This window comes from Colletotrichum chrysophilum (assembly GCF_026319265.1).
Source record: "Colletotrichum chrysophilum strain AFK26 chromosome Unknown scaffold_11, whole genome shotgun sequence".
Taxonomy (NCBI): domain Eukaryota; kingdom Fungi; phylum Ascomycota; class Sordariomycetes; order Glomerellales; family Glomerellaceae; genus Colletotrichum; species Colletotrichum chrysophilum.
The window spans coordinates 388,395-407,336 of NW_026517298.1; the positions used below are offsets into that span (position 1 = coordinate 388,395).

General features: G+C 53.3%; 3 protein-coding genes across 3 annotated transcripts; 1 reads left to right on the plus strand and 2 right to left on the minus strand.

Annotated features, from left to right (window-relative positions):
* Positions 1-1,904: 1,904 nt before the first annotated feature.
* COL26b_002321 (uncharacterized protein) lies at positions 1,905-6,767 on the minus strand (the record flags this gene model as incomplete). Its single annotated transcript, XM_053175245.1, has 2 exons — positions 1,905-3,759; positions 3,823-6,767. The coding sequence occupies 2 exons, from the start codon at positions 6,765-6,767 to the stop codon at positions 1,905-1,907; spliced, it is 4,800 nt and encodes a 1,599-aa protein (XP_053040865.1).
* Positions 6,768-8,545: 1,778 nt separating this feature from the next.
* COL26b_002322 (uncharacterized protein) lies at positions 8,546-11,606 on the plus strand (the record flags this gene model as incomplete). The annotated part of the gene is made up of 4 exons (XM_053175246.1): positions 8,546-8,615; positions 8,693-10,570; positions 10,621-10,924; positions 10,979-11,606. 4 exons carry the CDS (start codon positions 8,546-8,548, stop codon positions 11,604-11,606), a joined length of 2,880 nt encoding a protein of 959 aa, XP_053040866.1.
* Positions 11,607-13,993: 2,387 nt separating this feature from the next.
* On the minus strand, positions 13,994-15,969 carry COL26b_002323 (uncharacterized protein; the record flags this gene model as incomplete). The annotated part of the gene is made up of 2 exons (XM_053175247.1): positions 13,994-15,826; positions 15,898-15,969. The coding sequence occupies 2 exons, from the start codon at positions 15,967-15,969 to the stop codon at positions 13,994-13,996; spliced, it is 1,905 nt and encodes a 634-aa protein (XP_053040867.1).
* Positions 15,970-18,942: the final 2,973 nt, after the last annotated feature.

Genomic DNA, 18,942 nt, shown 5'->3' on the forward strand with positions numbered 1-18,942 from the left:
CTTTGACCTCTCGAGTGTACCACTGTTTGCATACTTTTCCCAGACACATCATTGCATCACACTCATTTTGGTTTCTACAGAATGATGAGAGAGATCGCGGAGTGGCCCCCAAAGCACCTCTGAAAGGGTCTGCTTTTGTGCCCGAGACCTCTAAACATGTTCAGAAGGGCTCGCAATCATCGCCAACCTACTAGCCAAAGCTATATTGCTGAGAGCTTAAGTGAAGCACTAGACTTTCATTGCTTGAACAGAAATGATCTTGCCCGTGCTTTCTGGGCTGATATGGTTCAGGAATGATTAACAGACCCGACTGTCTGTTGTGGAAGAATCGCCGCCATTGAGTCGCGATGATAGTCATCAGTGGAGAGTCCAAAGTTGTGTTTACACGCTAAGACTCTATTTTGAAATGAATGTCGAGTTGACGCATCGCCATGGCCTCAAGGCACATGCATGACTATAAAATATGCTGCTGAATTTGCGCAGCCGCTAAAGCGTGTAGAGGCTGGAACAGGTTGTGGCGATGGCTTCGTTGGTGGCGAAAGCAGATCATATCAACGGCATGCAGTTTTATTGCTTAGGACGGCTGATAAAAATGGAGATACTATTTCTGTATCGGCAGGTCATAATCAGAGAAACAAGAACGGCCATGTTCCTACACACTGTTGCGGCAGGCCATCAGCAACCTCGTCGTTCACCCTTTGTCCATTTCTTGGCAGATGACAGCATACGAATCCAGCTATTTCACTTGCATCACTTATGATGCAGAAACTACAATGCCCATCTTCCAATATGAAGCAGTGCTCTTTGGGGACTACCTCTATCATGAAAGGGAGACATGACGAGCAGCAGCGGCGGCCACGGCGTCCAATTGATTGATGTGCAATCATGGGGATGGGCCGTCGCAGGACGAGGAGTAGTCGAGAACCTCCAGTGTCGGAACGTCGTCGCGATAGCGAGAGGCTCAATTACATTCTTGGGCGTTTGAAAGGGACAATGTCTAGGTAGTGTTCTGTCGAAATCTTCTTCGATCGTTCATTGCCCTGCTCAATGACAGCCGGATAGATCGAGGAGGACGAGGCGTTCAATTAGCATCGACTGGGTGACAGGACTCGTGCATTAACAGTCTGTGACCTAGCAACATGCCATCGTAAGTGGATCAGAACGAAGATCTCGCCGTCCTTAGCCGTCGACGTCTCGATTGTCGCGAAAGGAAGCTGTCCTGAACGTACGAAATTGCGGGATGCCCTCGCAAATTGTGTGTGCGCTCGATTCTGGGTATTTCGGCAGGGAGCCTGGGTGTTGACGATATGTTTGTGTGTTTGGGTTCGGAAGCCGGGTGAAGGAGACAAATACTAAGCATGACGACCGAGTCCGTTTGAGGTTATTTGTCGAATTGAATGGATGGACTGCTGACTGTCGATATATACGTTCATTGAAGCATTTCTAGGACTCAAAACGATGGAAGGACTTGGTTGAGAATGGCTGTGATCAAATGTTTCCAAATTGACTGTCGAGCTCAGAAGGCGACGGTAACACGATTGCGACGTTGGAACAGTGGATAAAATGCAGAGGACACAAATCAAGAATGTCTTGCGGAAGGGAGTCTTGTCGTCACGATAGCCTATACAATACAGATTGAGGCGTCCATGTAAAAACAAATAACAGAAAACTTTTAGTGGTATTCATTCCGAAGAACCCGCCGCCTTCCCCCCCGTGGTTGCCCTCTTCACTCCCCGTCCATAGAAAAGTGTCATTTAAAGACGCCATATGACGAGGTACTTAATACATCGTTTTGCGTCTTTTGTTCTTTCATTAGGTACCCAACACGCCCCCGCCGAACTTTTGTTGTATGTCGCTTGCTACTTTGTGGAAAAAAAAGAGTCATGGGGTCTGTGATGTCGTATTTACGCCCATTTAGAAAAGTCTACCGACTCTACGAGAGAGTCGAGTCCGTTGGCTGTAACAATCTCGGTATCGTTGGTTGTGGTGGAGAGCATTGAGCTGCGGTGGCTCGTTTGTTCGCTCGTGCTCGTGAAGAAGGTGGCGACGGAGGATCGACGGAGGCTGCTGAAGCTGTCGCGCACGCTAGCTGATTTGGCATCCGGTCCCACTGGGTTGGGGCCGACGACAGCGCCGCCCAGTGAGGTGGGCGGCGGTGATGGTGTCAAGGCACTGTTGATGTGGTTGAGTGGAGCGTGTGTGTTTGGCGCATTCTTAGGGCCAAATTTCTCACGAAGGCGCTTGATCTCCCTGAGTCGGTTACGCCAAGAACTGATATGCTCGCCGACTTCGCGGTTTGCCCAAACCAGACAGAAAACGGAAGCGTTGAGCGCTAGCAAGCGGATGAAACCTGGAAGCGCTCTCAGACTGACCATCTTCGTCTCAGACGCTGGTGAGATTTCAGGAAAACCAGGCTTGCTCATGACCTGCACCTTATAGAACGGCGGGTGCTTTTCGCTTGGTGGGTTTTCTCGCATGGCGAGGAATCCTGCTCTCGATTCTGGAGTGATGACAATATTGACATAGTTGAATTCGCTAGGAAAAGTATCGAACTTGAAGGGCGTTCCGGAATCGTTGAAAATGATATTGACGAAGTCGTTGCCGATGTGTCGCTTTTTGTTAATACAGATTGGGTCTCGCTCAAGGTTCGTAGGCATTTGCGTAGTGACGTGGAAGACCATTTCTGTAACCTTGTCGCGCCAGCAAAATGTGTACTCGCCGTCGGTGTCGTACTCCCTATCCAGGCCCTGTGAATTGAACTTGGAACCCTTCAGTTTTGTGAGAGTGCCCAAGCCGTTGAGGAACGTCACGTAGTCGCTACTACCTGAGACGTTGGCAAGAATCTCGGCTTCTTCCGTCTGACCTTCGCCAATGTAAACCACTCCGACCTTGTGTCCGTCCACAGTCGAATTGCGGTCAAACACCCTCATAGCTCTCTGCACCGCTTCATCATCGGGAAGAGGAATTGGGCGAGCTCCGTCGGCGGTCTGCGGGGTTGAGGTCATCAACTGCACCATTAAGTGGCTAGGCAGGATGTTGTTGTTGGTCAATTGCCCGTCTCTCGAAACATCGGATATGTACTGTGCTTGGTGTGCCGGACGTGGTCGGAAGTTCTCGTGGACAATGTAAGATGACGTCCCAGAAGGTTGCCGCTTAGTGATCTGGGACCACCCAGTGGTCGTTGACTGTTCAATTGTCACGATGCTGTTACCCATGAGCCATCTGCGCTTCAGAATCTCTCCAAATCTTTCTTTAGTAAAGAGTAAATCTTCCGAAGATTCATCGGCGTCGGCGAAAGCGACTCTTTGCATGAAGTCAAGCGTGACCAAAGCTTGTTCCTCAGGATTTTGTCCACCGTCGACATCTGTGAGCAAGTTCTTGGCAATCCATCCAACGTGGTTAGCACGATCGGGGAGCTTCAGGGCCAAGAACCAGAAAGTAATGACATGGTATGCCAAAGCATACACATATTGAGGCAGGTCGTCTGCCGCGTTTGGATGCAAAATGTCTGGCGCTGAGGTCCCGGTTGGCGTTGCTGCTTCGCTATGGAGGCTGCCTCGTTGCGTTTGCTTCTTGTCTCGAACGTACTGTAGGTATCTGACGCAAATACCAAATACGATGCGATACTCATCTTCCCTGAAGTTGACGTACAAATTTTGCATTCTGCTCAGACATGCAAGAAACTCCAGAATGTGCATAGCGACATGTGGTTGGGTAATAATTTGCGCCATCTTCTGCAACATTTGTACTAGAGTCTTGCTGGTGGACAGAGGTAATTCGTGGCAACAGATTGACAGAGCGTGAATGCAATATTTGGCGCACCTTTCCCAAGTCGATATGCCCTTGACAAAGGCTTGCACGATCTCGTCCTCTTGGTCCTTGAGGAAGAACTCGTGATAGCTCAATATCATGGTCAGGCTGTGGAAAAGGCAGATGGCGACATCGGCGCGCCGCAGGCTGGTACAATTGGGCGGCTCTTGAAAGTTGTTCGTCCGAATCTGTTCACACACCACGCGCCGAAGCTCTTTGATTTGCGGCACAGCTCCCCGGAAGATTGCATGGTTCGTGAGTTGTGAAGGCAAATGCACCAATACCATGCTGTAGACCTCCCAATCGCCTCCGTGCTCGACAATGTGAACAATCGCGTCAAGCCAGACTTCCATGTTCAATGCAATTTGTTTCGTCTCCACGACAGTTGTCTCGCCTTCTTCAGTGACCGTAGTATCCAAATCTTCGATATGAGACACCAGTATGGGACTTGCTATTGCGGATGGAGACTCAGGCAAAGCCTCGGGATCAGGCAGGACCCATAGTTGCTTGTAAGGATGCGTCTGTTTGGCGCCGCTGACAGAGCGCAGGGGAAAGCTCCTGTCTTGCGTTGACGAGCTGCTGAAAGAAATTCCTCTCGCAGTACGGGATACGGCGCCATGGTCTGCTCTCGTGTTTCTAGCAGGTTGAGCATCTTCACTTTTCTTTCGTCCTCGAAGCGAACCTGTGTGTTGCAATGTCGCCGCCAAGCCTTCTGACTCTGTATCCTGGATCAAGAATACCCTGTTGGCCCAGTCGGCTCTCAGACGGAACAAAAGCTTCATCGCTACCAGTCGAGCATCCGTTTTGCCAGAGCTTGTTTTCGCGATATTGACGAGTGCGTCGTAAAGTTTGAGACTTTTGGCGCCGTCTAAGTTCATGCATCGCATGAAAAGCTTAACATAACCCCTTGTCACAACACCAGAAGCTGTATGGCTCTTGACAGGACCTGCATCAGCCATGACCGGGGTTGTTGGCCGCGATGTCGTTGACGATGGTATTGGCGATAAGAGCCGCTCGTTCATGACAATTGTTCTCAACGTGTCTGTGATATAGTCGAAAAGTTCACGATCCGAAGACACACAGACAGAAACCATAAATGAGACGACTGCCTCAAGAACCAGCAGGTTGGTCTCATCAGCTATGTCTCTCAGAAGGTCTTTAATCAGATTCGGAACAATGTCATCGCCTAAACCCTCTCCAATGAGGTCCATCATGTCGTAAGACTCGGTGACAGCCTGAAGGGCTAGAAGGCGAGTCTGAGAAGTTCGGTTCCGATTGGCGTAGAATTCCGACAGGACCAGAGATAAGTTTTCTTCCCACTGCAGATCCGAAGGAGAGCAGCATCGGAATTCCTGGAAGTATGTGAGAACAACCCGTGCCGCAGAATCTGGAAGTCGGGCATGAATGTTGGTGAAGAACCTGATGATTATCTGTCGCTGAACAAAATCGCCGGACTTATTAGTGGCCAACTCTTCTAGACGCGCGATAAGCTTCAACAGCTCGAGGCCAATAGCTTCGTCTGGTCGGTCAGGTTCTGTCTCCGGGGCTATTAAACCGATACCGGTCACCATGTTTGGTGAGGCCTTCTTTGAACATTCCATGGCCACATCCAGTAATGTCGACCAGTCTTCCTCGATGATCAGATTATGAAGCTTTCCATCACCGTCGCGGAACAGGGAGTTGACGAGCTTCAAAATTGCGCAGTGAACTCGGCCCGAGTCCGTGCTGTGGACCGCAGCAACCAACCCATCGATGAGTAGGGCAAAGGGCACGGGCGGGTATCCCTTTTCTGTGCTTTTTGTGAGCAGTTTCTCCAAGACAGCGAGCACCCCGCGGATGTCCCTGGTGTCCTTTCCTTTGCTGGTGCCGTCCGGTGGGAGATGACGCAACAGGTCGACTAATACTCTCACTGCGGCGGGGCCATTGTGCGATTTCAGCAATATGGATATGGTGTGCCATGCGGTCTTGGATAGGCTTGGTACCAGGCAGAATATTGAGCCCAGCACAAGTACACACTCCTTGAAGCTTTCGACAGGCAAGGTGCCGAACGTTACAATAGTATCAATAACGCTGATTGAAGCCCGTAGGTCGTCTTCGATAGTGGTGCTGAGACAGATGCCGACCAGTGCCTTCATCAAACCGGACATTGCAGCCTCATCGGCTACATTGGATCCAAACTTGATGACCTCGCTGATGAAAACGAATAGCTGATGCAGGTTCTTTTCCTCCCCAGCCACAGAGACCCTGGATTTGGTGTTTTTCTTCGCATCTCGACTAGCTTGTTTCCTTGCGGCTTTGACGGCCTTGTAGGCGTCGCAAAGCCAACTTCGTAGTAAAGGTATCACATCGTAATCAAAACCATTCAGCTGTCTCCCATGCTTGGTGAGGTCCACGACAGCAGCCAGTTGTAGGTGGAAATCGTCCGGATTCGCGGGTGCAGTGAGAGTTTGGAAGTACTCTTTGCGATCGAGGTCCGAGGCCTCCTTGTGTTTGACGCATTCTGAAAGAAGCTCCCAACCAGCGAGACGTTCCGCATCTGTCTTTGTCGCATCGATCATGTCCTTCGCAGCGTACCAGATATCCTGGACAGGGTTCATGGGGTATTCGGACACGGCATATCGAAGGGAGTTTGCGGCAGAAACGCGATCGGCGGCGGTGCCGTTCCCGCTCTTCAGCAACTCAAAGGACTCCATGTGGTTCGGCGACAGAGTCAGGGTAGTGCGGGTGGCATTCACGGTGTCGGCGATGGGAGAGAGGATCGACGAGGTAGATTTGAGGCTCGGCGGAGGAGATTTGGTCAACTTGGCACCCGTCAAGCCTTTGAAGACGCTCGCCAGGCCGCCGGGGCGACTCGAGTCTGGCGATGAAGGCGCATCTCCTGGCGAAGGGGACATGTGCTCGTCGGACTGGTCGGACTCGCTGGGGATGTTCTTGGAGGATACTATGCGACGGAGCATGTTAGCCGAGTTGTAGCACAGTGTGCTTCATATCGGCGTGGTAGTGGTCAAAGGTAGGTGAAAGAGCGAGGTGATGCTGTCATTCGAATCGCTAATAACGATGATGGCCTCATGGGGGTCCACAACTTTGGAGATGACGATGAAACTTAGTTTGCGGAGCAGGGTAGATGGATAGGTACGCAGGCTAGAACGTGTGGGCTGGAGAAGGGAAAAGGAAGCAAGAAGTAGGTATCTGCAGACGATACTTACGGCAAACTTGCTATCGGCTCAGCTGGGAAGGTCTGGAAAACCCCATCCACGGCGGCGAGGCGAGCTGCAGGCCAGATAGCCCCGAAGTGGGAGTCGGAGTGGGAGAGCAAAGGCCCCCGGCGCAACTGGAACCACCACCTCAGTCAGGCCAGGGGGGGACTGAACGACCGTCGATGGGACGTGAGTTGAGAGGCGAGAGAGTCGGTGGTGTGGTGGTTTCGGTCCGGCGATTGTCTGTGGTTTGCGGTGCCAAGGACTCGGGAGGTGCTAATGCGCTCTCATAGCATAGTCTTGCGCATCGGACTGTTGAAGTTCTTTGGTGGTGCAACTAAGAGATATGGAAGCAGCAGAAAAATGCGTCGAGGAAAATTGGACGCTGATCCCCTCTGTCGGTGCAGGGCCGGGCTGCTGCTGCTGTACCGTCACTGGTCAGGAGCGGTAGGGGTGGAGGTGGTGCAGGTTTTTTAGGGGGCAGGAAAGGCGACAAGTACCTGCAGCAAGAACCAACAGTTCGTGAGCTCCCTGATGCAGTGCGCGCGCAGGGCATCTCTTTTCCCGTTGCAGTTGCAGGTTTCCTACCAAGTACCTTACCAGCCTTACCTAAGCCAAAGAGTCCTAGAGTGGTCAAATGCCCCCACTCGACATGGCCAGCTGATCCAGTCCCAGGTCCTGGCGGGCGCAGAGATTCATGCTCATCCAATGACACTCGTGGAATGGATGCTTCCTTCTTAATGGCCCTGGTCACAGTGTCTTCGCACCAACATTATTCCGTCATCTGCCTTGTGAAGTGGCCGTGGCGTCATTCTCCGTGGCGGACATCCACCCTTCCGAGAACGCCCCGCTGTCGGCGCCGGCCCGGATCAAAACGTCACGGGGGACTGATGGCCGGTGCTTAGCCAGAGATCAATAGCTCTAGTAGACACATTCATACGATAGTCATGGAAACATGAGATGACTGCACCAATTGGTTTGATATGCCTTATCTCTGTCTCACAGGATGGCAGAAGTAATTTCTGCAGGAGCATCCGTAATCTGATCTCCCTGTTGCCCTAATTCCAAGACAGACCACGCTCAACAAGGCCGCTCCCAGCTACGGTACCAACCAACCTTCGTGGACGACGTCAGAAGACCCTCCCTCATTCCAGGGAAGTTTCTTCAGCAATTCCTCTCTTTGTCTCTCTTGCAGCAAACCCTGAAATGGGCTCCTATTCCTGTCTTGCACGAAGCACGGGCCAGCCCCGCCCCGTCGCTGGCTGTGGTTTTTCCGACAACACAACCTGGCGCCTTCCCCCCGGCCCAAGCGCCTAGCTGTTCTGGCACGTCTGGTTGCCTACCAGCAGGCTCCAGCCAATGACAGTTGCCCCACAGTACCTTCCATCTGTTTTCCAAATGGCAGCCGTTAGCAGCCTCGCCCCCCACAGCAACACATCCCATCCCCAAAAAGTTCAGAACAGGCAGAGTCCACGACAGTCCGAACTCCCAACACATCGTCATCCACACACCTTTTCGACGTTGCGAACTCTGTCAAGATGGCCTCCCAAATGGGCAGCATCGCCCAGCTGCTGGACGCTACTTTAGACCCCAGCACTCACAAGAAAGGTACCTAAATATCCCCGTTGCTTTCTACCCCGCCAACTTTGTTTGCTTTCCATGCTAATAAACAAACGGAACAACAGCCGAGAACGCCCTCAAGGCTGAGCAAAGCAAGCCCCAATACTCGCTACAACTGCTCAACATCGTTGCTTCCGACCCTCTGCCCCTCAAGACTCGTCTGGCTGCTGCTTTGGCTTTCAAGAACTTCATCCGCTCCAACTACGTTGACGCCGACGGAAACTACAAGCTCCCCGCCGATGAGGTGCAAACCATCAAGTCTCAGCTTATTGGGCTGATGATTGCCTGCCCTCCCGCTATTCAAACACAGCTTGGCGATGCCATCAGCATCATCGCCGACTCCGACTTCTGGGAGCGGTGGCAATCTCTGACGCAGGAGCTCGTCGAGAAGTTTTCCCCCGTCGATCCCAAGATCAACATCGGTGTCCTCGAAGTCGCCCACTCTATCTTTGTCCGCTGGCGACCCCTCTTCAGAACCGACGAGCTGTACACGGAAATCAACCATGTCATTAGCACCTTTGCCCAGCCTTTCGTGCGGCTCCTGGTTCAAACCGACGAGCAGATCACCAAGAACGCCCAGAACAAGGATGTTCTTAAGAACTGGTTCGATGCTCTGAGTCTCATGATCAAGATCTTCTACGATCTCTCGTCACACGACATGCCTCCCATCTTCGAAGAACATCTGGCGTCCATCTCCGAGCTCCTGCACAAGTACCTCACTTACTCGAACCCAATCCTCGAAACCGATGACGATACCGAGGTTAGTGTCGTCGATACCGTCAAGGCGGACATTTGCGAGGCTCTGGAGCTCTACACCCTCAAGTACGATGAGGACTTCAGCAAGTACACCGAGCCTTTCATCACAAACGCTTGGAACCTGCTTTCAAATGTCGGAGCCGAGACCAAGTACGACTTGCTAGTCAGCAAGGCCCTGCACTTCTTGACCGCTGTTGCAGGCACATCCCAGCATTCTGGTGTCTTTGCCAACGAGGAAGTTCTGGGCCAAGTGGTCGAGAAGGTCATTCTGCCCAACGTCGCCCTGCGCGAATCTGATCTGGAGCTTTTCGAGGATGAGCCCATCGAGTTTATCCGTCGCGATCTGGAGGGCTCCGACACCGATTCCAGACGCCGCTCTGCCACTGATTTCCTCCGGAGGCTTCAAGAGAAGTACGAGCAACTGGTCACTGGTGTTGTCTACAAGTACATCAACCATTACTTGGAGCAGGGCAAGACCGACTGGAAGGCAAAGGACACTGCTGTCTACCTGTTCATCTCGGTCGCCGCCAAGGGTTCCGTCACCTCTGCTCAGGGTGTCAAGACCGTCAACTCTCTGGTCAACGTTGTTGACTTCTTCGAGCAGCACATTGCGTCTGACCTGATGGCGAGCGCAGGCGTTGAGCCTATTTCCAAGGTCGATGCCATCAAGTATCTGCATACCTTCCGTAGCCAGTTGACGAAGGAGCAATGGAAGCTGGCGTTTCCTCCTCTCATCCAGAACCTGGCCTCGGACAACTACGTTGTCTACTCTTACGCTGCAATTGCAGTGGAGCGCCTTCTCTTCTTGTCTGATGATTCTGGCAAGGCTATGTTTCCTCGCGAGGATATTCAGCCTTTCGCGAAGGACCTGCTGGACCACCTGTTCAAGTTGATTGAGAAGGAGAGAACCCCTGCGAAGTTGCAGGAGAATGAGTTCTTGATGAGATGCGTCATGAGAATCCTCATCGTCATCAAGGACGGTGCGGCACCTCTCGTCGAGGGCATCCTCACGCACTTGATTGCTATTACCAACATGATCAAACAGAACCCTAGCAACCCGCGCTTTTACTACTACCACTTTGAGGCACTGGGCGCGCTTGTCAGATACTGCTCTTCGACGAGCGCAGCACTCTTCAACCAGAAGTTGTGGGAGCCCTTCAACCAGATTCTGGTGGAAGATGTCTCAGGTAAGATATTCCCTTTGATGCTTCTTAACGCCTTGCTAATTCTCTCGCAGAATTCCTGCAGTACATTTTCCAGATCCTGGCGCTGCTCCTGGAGTCAAGCCCTCGTGATGCTATTTCGGACAACTACAAGGCTTTCCTGGGCCCGTTGCTCGAGGCAGGCTTGTGGGACACCAAGGGTAACGTGCCTGCTTGCACACGACTTTTGTCAGCCGTCATTCCCGCTACTGCCAGTTACATCGTCTCGGAGAACAAGCTCGAGGCGATCCTTGGTATTTTCCAGCGCCTCCTAAATTTCAAGAAGTACCAGTTGTACGCCTTTGACATTCTGGAGGCTGTTGTGAAGTCATTCGAGCCGTAAGCGTTGCACCCTTCAAATCCATCATGAATCATGCTAACTCCAAAATGCAGCGGCGTCCTTGACCAATACTTTGGCACGATTTTGAATCTCACATTTGCCAAGTTGCAGGGCAACCCACCCGATTCGCTGAAGCTGCGTTTCGCTCGGTTCTTCCACCTCGTCTCGGCCCGCCTTGAGGCCGGGTACGGCGCCGACTACTTCATGCAGCACTCGGAGAAGATCCAAGAGGGCATCTTTACCAAGGTTTACCCGGCTTTCGTTCTCGGTGAGACGGAAAAGCTGGCGCGTCCTGTCGACCGCAAACTTGCTGTGATCTCTCTCACCAAGGTTCTTTGCGACTCTCAGGCCTTTGCGCAAAAGTTCGCCAAGGGTTGGGCAAACACCTGCAAGATTCTTCTCGCACTGCTTGTGAACCCACCCGTGATGACTGCGGGTCTTGGCGACGAGATCATTGCTGAGGCTGACGTTGATGACATTGGCTTCGGACTGTCGTACACCGCACTCAACACTTGCAAGCCGATTGTGCGTGACGATTATCCCGAGGTCACTGCCGTGGCCCCGTGGGTCAGCGCGTACATCAGCTCTGCCAACCAGCGCCACAACGGAGCCATTGTGAACTTCATTAGTACGCGTCTTACGCCGGAGCAGCAGCAGGCACTGCAGCAGTATCTGCAATAGGTGGCGTTACCCAGCGGTGGAATGGGCCTACCGGACAACGTTGTCTTCTCGATGGGCAGTTGGCATCCAATTCAGTAGGCTTGAGCGAACTTGACGAATACAATGTAGGGCGGGACAAAAGGCGCAGGATAGCGTCGTCGAACAGGAAAAAAGGGAGTTGAGTGGACAGGGAAGCTCGCTTAGGAAAGACGTAATGAGGCGTATGCGGCGGAGGAACATCAGAAGCTCGATCAGATAGATCGTCAGATGCAGGCCTAGAGACGACAGACAGTCGCACAAAGCCAGATGCCCGAAAGCATGATCATCACAAAATAGTCTCATAGAGGCATGCACAGCTGACAAGTGTCATATGCTCGCAAGCTGTGAGAAGACAAAAGCAACATTTCATTTTGAGTCAACATAAGCAGCATCCCGATCTTCGATGCCCATGTCCATCATGCGATTGCATCTCTCACCGCTCATACATACGGCCGGTCCATCATTACCCCAGAAACCCACACAGGCCAGCCAGCCACCCGAGGTCCCAGACAACGACACGAGATCCATGAATCCGTCATGCGCTGAACATGATCTATCCGCATCCCCCGGCCAGTCACGTAAACGCTCGCATCGTGGCATGAAGGGTGACATTCGGCCCCGGCCGCGGCCGTACCCGCTCGGGGCACCTATAGGCCGGGGCCGGGGGTGTTAATTCGCATGTACGGATACGGTGGTGGTCCGTACGTCGGTCGGGTCTTCCAGAAAAGCTCTCCCAACAAGTCTCTTTCTGCCTGGCGGGAGTCCCGTCCTTTCCTACACCGCTTCCGATCCATAAATCCATTAGATCCCGGGATACCCATCGTCCCGGGTGTCCCTTGCTTGCGAACGGGGAACCCGTCGTTCTAGAAGTTTTCTCCCGTGGCCTTGCGTTTATGAGTGTGTAAGGGGGGGCGCGGACCAGAAATGAATTGTGTCAAAGTTCAAATTGATTATGTTCGTTCCGTTTCACCCGTTTTCCCTGACTAAGGTAGAGAGATAAGGTAGTTTCAAACATTTGGTTGCATAAAAATGCTTTGGGGCTCAATTACGGCCCTCCGAGGCCGGGTAAGGGAGTGCGAGCAAGTCTGCGGAAGAGGAGGCGTGTGCTTCTCTGCCATCACACGAGTCGAAAAGCAGGCTGGCTGGCTGGCCGAGGGAAGAGTTTTCTTCCCGCCGATATTAGACCGCGTGGCGAACGATGAACGACAACGGTGTAGGGGAGGGTACTCCGTACTTCCGTACAAAGATTTTTTTTAGGTTCCGCGTGATTGGATGAAGAATGGGGGGACGTGGATTCTCTCTCGCTCACCCTGGGAAGGTAGTTGACGATTCGACAAGAACGTCTGGGCCCTCCTCCATCGTGAAGAAAACATGGGATGAACACCTACGTATCCGTACCCGCTGCTCATCACGCCCCTCCACCTCTCCCCTCGTCACCGGTATCTGTACTGGAATGACGAACTCCTGGGGTCTTTCTCGAACAAACAAAACGGACAAGGTCCGATGCACTCCCTCCCCCGGGTGATGCACAGGGCCACTGGGCCAGTGGGAACAGGAGCGGTCAAAGAGGGAAGTTGAGGTTGTCGATCTGCGGGAATCGGGACGGGAATTGGGGCTGCCGGTGATCTCAGGGCGCAGAGTGGGCGGCAGGCGAACAGTTTACCGAGAAAGAACTTGGAAGGGTCGAGAGGCGCGGAGGATGCCGTTGACCGCTCTGCAATGCCGGGGAACGCTGGTTGATGACAATTTCAGGGAATTGAGTCGAGTGAAAGGGTGCATGAAATGAAGGGCACTTTGCTCCCGGTTGCCAAGGGAGATAATGACATGAATTGCGGGCGAGATCATTGTGTTCTTTTGGTAAGAGCCATATTTCATTAGCTTTTCGTTCAAGTGTGTCGTCGTTCACTTTGTACTACAACGTATCTATATGTTCATCTGAACGCGTAAATTACTTCAAGAAATATAAATCAGGCCTTCGTGATATGACGTCTCACAGACTTTTCGCATCATGACGATGCTGCCTCCTCCGCAAATGCCTCCACTACCAGAAACCATGTACAAAGGCTGATTGCTCTCGCAATACAATGAATAAGAACGGATATCAAAAAACGCCAGGTCCTAGACTATGGAACCCAGATCATAAGTCGTTATGAGATGCAAATAAATGGTATCGTCTGATCGAAAATCGTACAACATGTACATCAACTATGTTGCGGCGTGAATGAGTCGGGTATAGAATCGATAGTTGGTGAGGGTGGCTTAGAAGAAGTCTGGCTCGAGTCCGATATCGCAATAATTGAACGGGAATCGGAAGGAAATAGTAAAAAAAAGATGACTTGTGTCGATGGTTGGATTTACAGGGCAGCCGATCAGATCAAGCCACCCTCGGTAAACCCGACGCTGTTGCGCCATCCGCAGCGTCGTTCATGCTCCTCCCTCTCGATATCACGGGGCCGCGGCGGAACGCCTCTAGCGTTCAAAGTACCTTTGGGTGCCTGTGATGGACTTGGGTCGAATTCGCTGCTTCCGCAGCTGCTCCCGCCGCTCGTGTTGGTCTGGACGAGAAGTAAGCTGCTGGTGCTGGAGAGACGCTTGGTGAACTCGGTGAAGCTGAGTCGTTTGGCGCTGGAGCCGGACGTCCGCTTCTCCCCGTTGGCTCGGAAGATAGCTTCTTCGGATATCTTACCGGATGATGAGGTTGGAACGTCAAGCCTTTCTGGGCCCGTGGGCTGAGGTTGGCTGTATGTTCTGTGCGTCGTCATCGGCCGCATTCTGGAGTGCGCCGTATGCGGGCGCGCAGGCGCCTGCAACGGAACGCTGAAGTTGGCTGGCGAGCTCCTCATCACTGGTGAGCGAGGTGACGTGATGTCGTCGGGCTGGGTAGATAGGAATGCAAGGGCGTGCGCCGCATTCGGGGGGATCAAGGTGTGTCGGTTGCCATTTACGTCTCCCTCGTGCGCATACTCGTCCTGAGATCCCTCGAGGTCATCTGAGTCTGAATCTTCCTCTTCTTCAGACGAATTCTCGTCCATATCGAAAGCGCTCTGCATGGCAGCCTTTTCCGCCTCAGCCTTCTTCACCTGCTCCCGTCTCTTTGAGTCCGCCTCCCTCATGAGAGCATCGAACCGAGCCAGAGACGTGAGCTTCTCCTCACCGGGGATTTCTTGTTCAGATCCAGGGATGCATCTCAACTGGAATGCCCTGTCAAGGATAGTCTCCCGTGGTGCAGGCGGCGAACTAGAGTCAGCTCCAGGAAAGGGCTGTGGCCCGCCAGAGCTCACGCTGCCACGTCCGCGGATGGGAGAGCTAACGGTGGACGACCTTCCCTGGGCAGCTGTCCAACCCTCGATGAAGTCGCTCTGTTGGTAGTCGCTCATTGTGGTGATAGGAGATGGTATATCGGAGGGGAGTACAGTAGTGTACTTGTTAGGATCGGGCAGCGCAAACCCCATGTGAGCCGGGTGATGGGTGCTGGTTGGAGATGAAACGTCGCTGGCCTTTGAGCGAAGACTCGGTGAATCAGAGCTGAAGGTAACGGGGCGGTCTCGGCTCGAGTAAGTCTGAGTCGAGGGCTTGTGTTGCAGAGTTGTACGAGGGTTGGGGTTTCCGCTTGGTGGGCGAGGGAAGTAATCGGAAGCATCTCTGGACCGCTGCTGGGGCGAAAATGGGTTCGTGAAAGAAGGGGATGCCGGGCTCTCCTCGGGGCTCATGGGCAGCTTTCTCGAGATGATGAAGCGGGCCCATTCGTGAAGGCTGATGTGGTGGTCATCGGGAGGTGTCCGGAACCATAACGTGGTCGCTGAGGATTCTTTGCTGGACATCAGGCCGGCAGCCCGGCTGGAACGACGTTTCTTTTCCTTATCGTTGATGGTGATGACAAGGGTTGGCAAGACAGGACCCTGTTTGCGGTGGGCGAGCATTTGGACCTGGCAGTCGATGACGGAGCTGACGGGATACTGATAGGAAGGTTCCCAGTCGTCCTGCAAGTTCGGAAGGCTTAGGTTTTGGCCGGAGAACTCTGTCGTGTTGATTCTTACCTTTGACTTGAAGATGGTGATGTAGTAGTCGTCGATCGCGATCGGCCTCGGCGGGATCTTGGTAGGGGCGCCATTCATACGGCCGGTTGAGCCGCTTGGAGGGAACGTCGGGCTGGTTACGCCTTCTCTTGAAACATTGCGGCCCCCGACAACGACATATCGAGGCTGAGACGAGGGTGTTAGGCATGTTCAACTATGGGAAAAGAAAGCAAAGAGGATAGTGTGGGAGGGCATACCTTCCAGATGGCGCGACCCAGTATTTGGCCTCGGTCAGGAGGAGTTAGAAGAAACCCCTCGCAGGTATCCATGGTGGAGGAACCTGTCGAGGTGATGCGGGTGAGATGGTGAAGCGAGGTAGGAAGGGACACTGTCGTCCTGTAGAGAAAAAGAATTGGGTATCAAAATAAGTAGAGGATTAGAGAGGCATCCTGAGAGCAGGCTGTCGTGGTTGAATGGTTCAGAGGCGGACGAGCCTTGTGGGTGTTGAGTGTCTGACGAGAGGGTAGCGATGGCGCATGCAGTGAGGTACCTTGACAGGTGACAGAAGAAAGTGGTACTGCGTGTGTGACGGGGCCGAAGAAGTCGGCATGCAAAAGGGATTGTCGAAGTGTTTGGCTGTTTTTTTTTTTTTCTTCTTCGTCTTTTGTTTTTCGGATTCTGCACAAGGGACCAGTATCCGGATAGAACAGAGAAACGCTCCCAATATCTCCCCAGCGCCCCCGGCTTGCGCGTGGATGAACAACCTTCGCGTTGGAACAGAGAAACGGGTGACTTGGAGGAGGAAGAAACGAGATAGAAGATGGCGTAGGGCAGGTAGGTAAAGGATATGAAGGAGGGGGGCGGCGCCAACAATGGAGGGGTGGGTGGAAGGAATATGTGAGGGTTACTAAGGCAGGCAAGGCGCGGTGCGGTGCGGTGCGGTGCGGTGACTTGGTACCTTTTTGGTGAGGGAGGAAGAGGAGGTGAGGTGAGGACAGGTGAAGCAGAGGCAGGAAGGACGGTCAGTGTGTCTCTGTCAGTCAGGTAACCTAAGTAATAAGGTACCGCTAGGTAGGTAGTGGTGGTATTATTATCGTCGTCACGGACGGCGGCGCCCTTGGGAGGGATTTGGTACGGATACCTTGCCTTGCGGTGGCCCTTTTTGGTTTGGCGGGAGGGTAAGGTGAAAGCGGCTTGTCGGTGAGAGAGCGAGAGCTTGCGCCTGAGCCTGAGCCTGAGCCTGAGCCTAGAGGCAGACAGAGTCTAGCTACGAATAGTACTGCATGGAGAGGCAGGGCAGGGGAGGGGGAGTCTTGTTGTTTGAAATTGACGTTAATAACGGCGAATGAAGTGGGTAGAGATCTGGGGGCGCGGTATGATTACGCTTCCAGGCAAAGGGACTGAAGACGGGAGGAGACAGTCCACACGCAATCCGCAATGGCATGGACTCCATGGAGTCGCAGACGGTGGCAGGAGATAGACGTGAGCAGAAAAGAGGTACAATGCCGTCGTCCTTGGTCCAGGAGCGGCGGTAGTATGCAGTAGGCGAAATTACCTCGAGCCAGACATGCTGCACCCAATGGAAGTAACAAGTCAAGTCCACCTGCGATGAAGTACGCAGTAGGCAAGTCTACTGCTACGGATACTGCGTACCTACCTTACCTTAAGGTACTGACTCCTCGCATATGCACTGGACTCGTCTCCTTTCCCTATCGGAGTGCTCAGGTACCTAATTTAGGACTTTACAGAAAACAGAGTAGCACCTGGGGAATTACAGATATGGAGGTCCTTGCACCCATTTGCAAACACAATCAATGGCTGTTGCAGTCCAGGTCCGGTCCTGGTGCAGGAACAGGCGCAGGTGCAGGCCGCAGTTGAGACCCCTGGCCGACGCCCCCTCCGAGGTGCATTCGCCGCGCTCGACTCGGGATGCCATGAATGGCAGCAGGGGGTGGGGGCAGGGGGCAGGGGGCCGGGACGGGTCAGCAAGAAAGATGGAAGGGAAGGGGGGAAGGGGACGGGAAGAATTAAGAAAAGAAAAAAAAAAAAAGGAAAGGAAAAAACGTGCAAGGTGGGAAGGAACGAAGGGTACCTGCGCCAAAGCTGCTACCATAGTACTTGCGACGGCAAGTGCAGCCCGCAAGTACCGGGTTCCCCCTGCGGCTCCTGCTTCCAGTGCCAGTGCCTTTTTTTTTTTGTTTTTTTTTTCCCCTCTTGTCCTGCGTCTTGGGGCAGCCTCGACTGCCATTTCCTCTTGCCCAATGACGATGGATATCGGGGGTCTAGAATGGAGAAGGCCCAAGGAGACATCTCGACCCGTGTCCACTGCCACGGCTCAAACCTGTCTCTTCACTCTCGCTACCCTGCCACGGGCGGGCTTGTCAGTCTCCAGAAGCGAGGGCGAGGGCGACGAGGACGCGACTTCATCAGTGACAACCTGGCTGCCGCTCCATCGCAAACCCATAATTCCACCTCGGAGGAACCACAAGGGCCGCATCGCGACGCTTCCACTGGAGGGGCGGAAACACTCGAAAACTTCCATCGCTAAAAGAGAAACATGCCAGGTACGCTAGCCTGCCCTTGGTCCTGTCTGCCCCCATGCAACGCCCTGGGCCCCTACCTCACCTTCTTGCGCCGGAGTGACAAGGCCCCCAGGGTCCCTGCCCAGGTACGGAGCCCCCACCCCCTACCCTCTCTCTGCCCTCCATCACCAGACACCGACCGACGACGAACTATTACCTACCTAACGTACGGTACTCATCACTGACCAGTGGCCACTGACCAGCCAGCACCTTACCTTAGGTCCCGTCAAACTCTCCCATCTCTTCTGCAAACAGCGCCAACCGTCCATCAGACTGTCCGAAAACAGCACACAACCACCATCTTTCCACGATCCACCCGATGCAATGTCTCGCCGACCCGTCGCCGTCTTCTTTGAGCCTGCCAGTGTTCCTTTCATCCAACTCCGAGTCTTTTGTCTCCATTCCCAACGCCAAAGAAACGACGCCTTTTAAACGTATGCGCCATTCACCTCTCCTTGTTGTCTCGGCAGGCCAAGACGGATACCACTCGTCCCATATGGCATCGTCCCAACCATGCGTCTCATGGCCCAACTGACGTATGTCTCTGCCTTCTTGAATTCCATCTTCCATCCAGGCACCGTCCGTCGTACAGTTTCAGGCTGCTTTCCCACGCCATGCCATGCTATGCAAGACAAGACAAGTGCATCTCGGGAAGCGGGACGCTGCCCGCGTCCTGGTTCTACAACACTGTCCCAGGAACCGCATCTGGAAAAGGAGTCT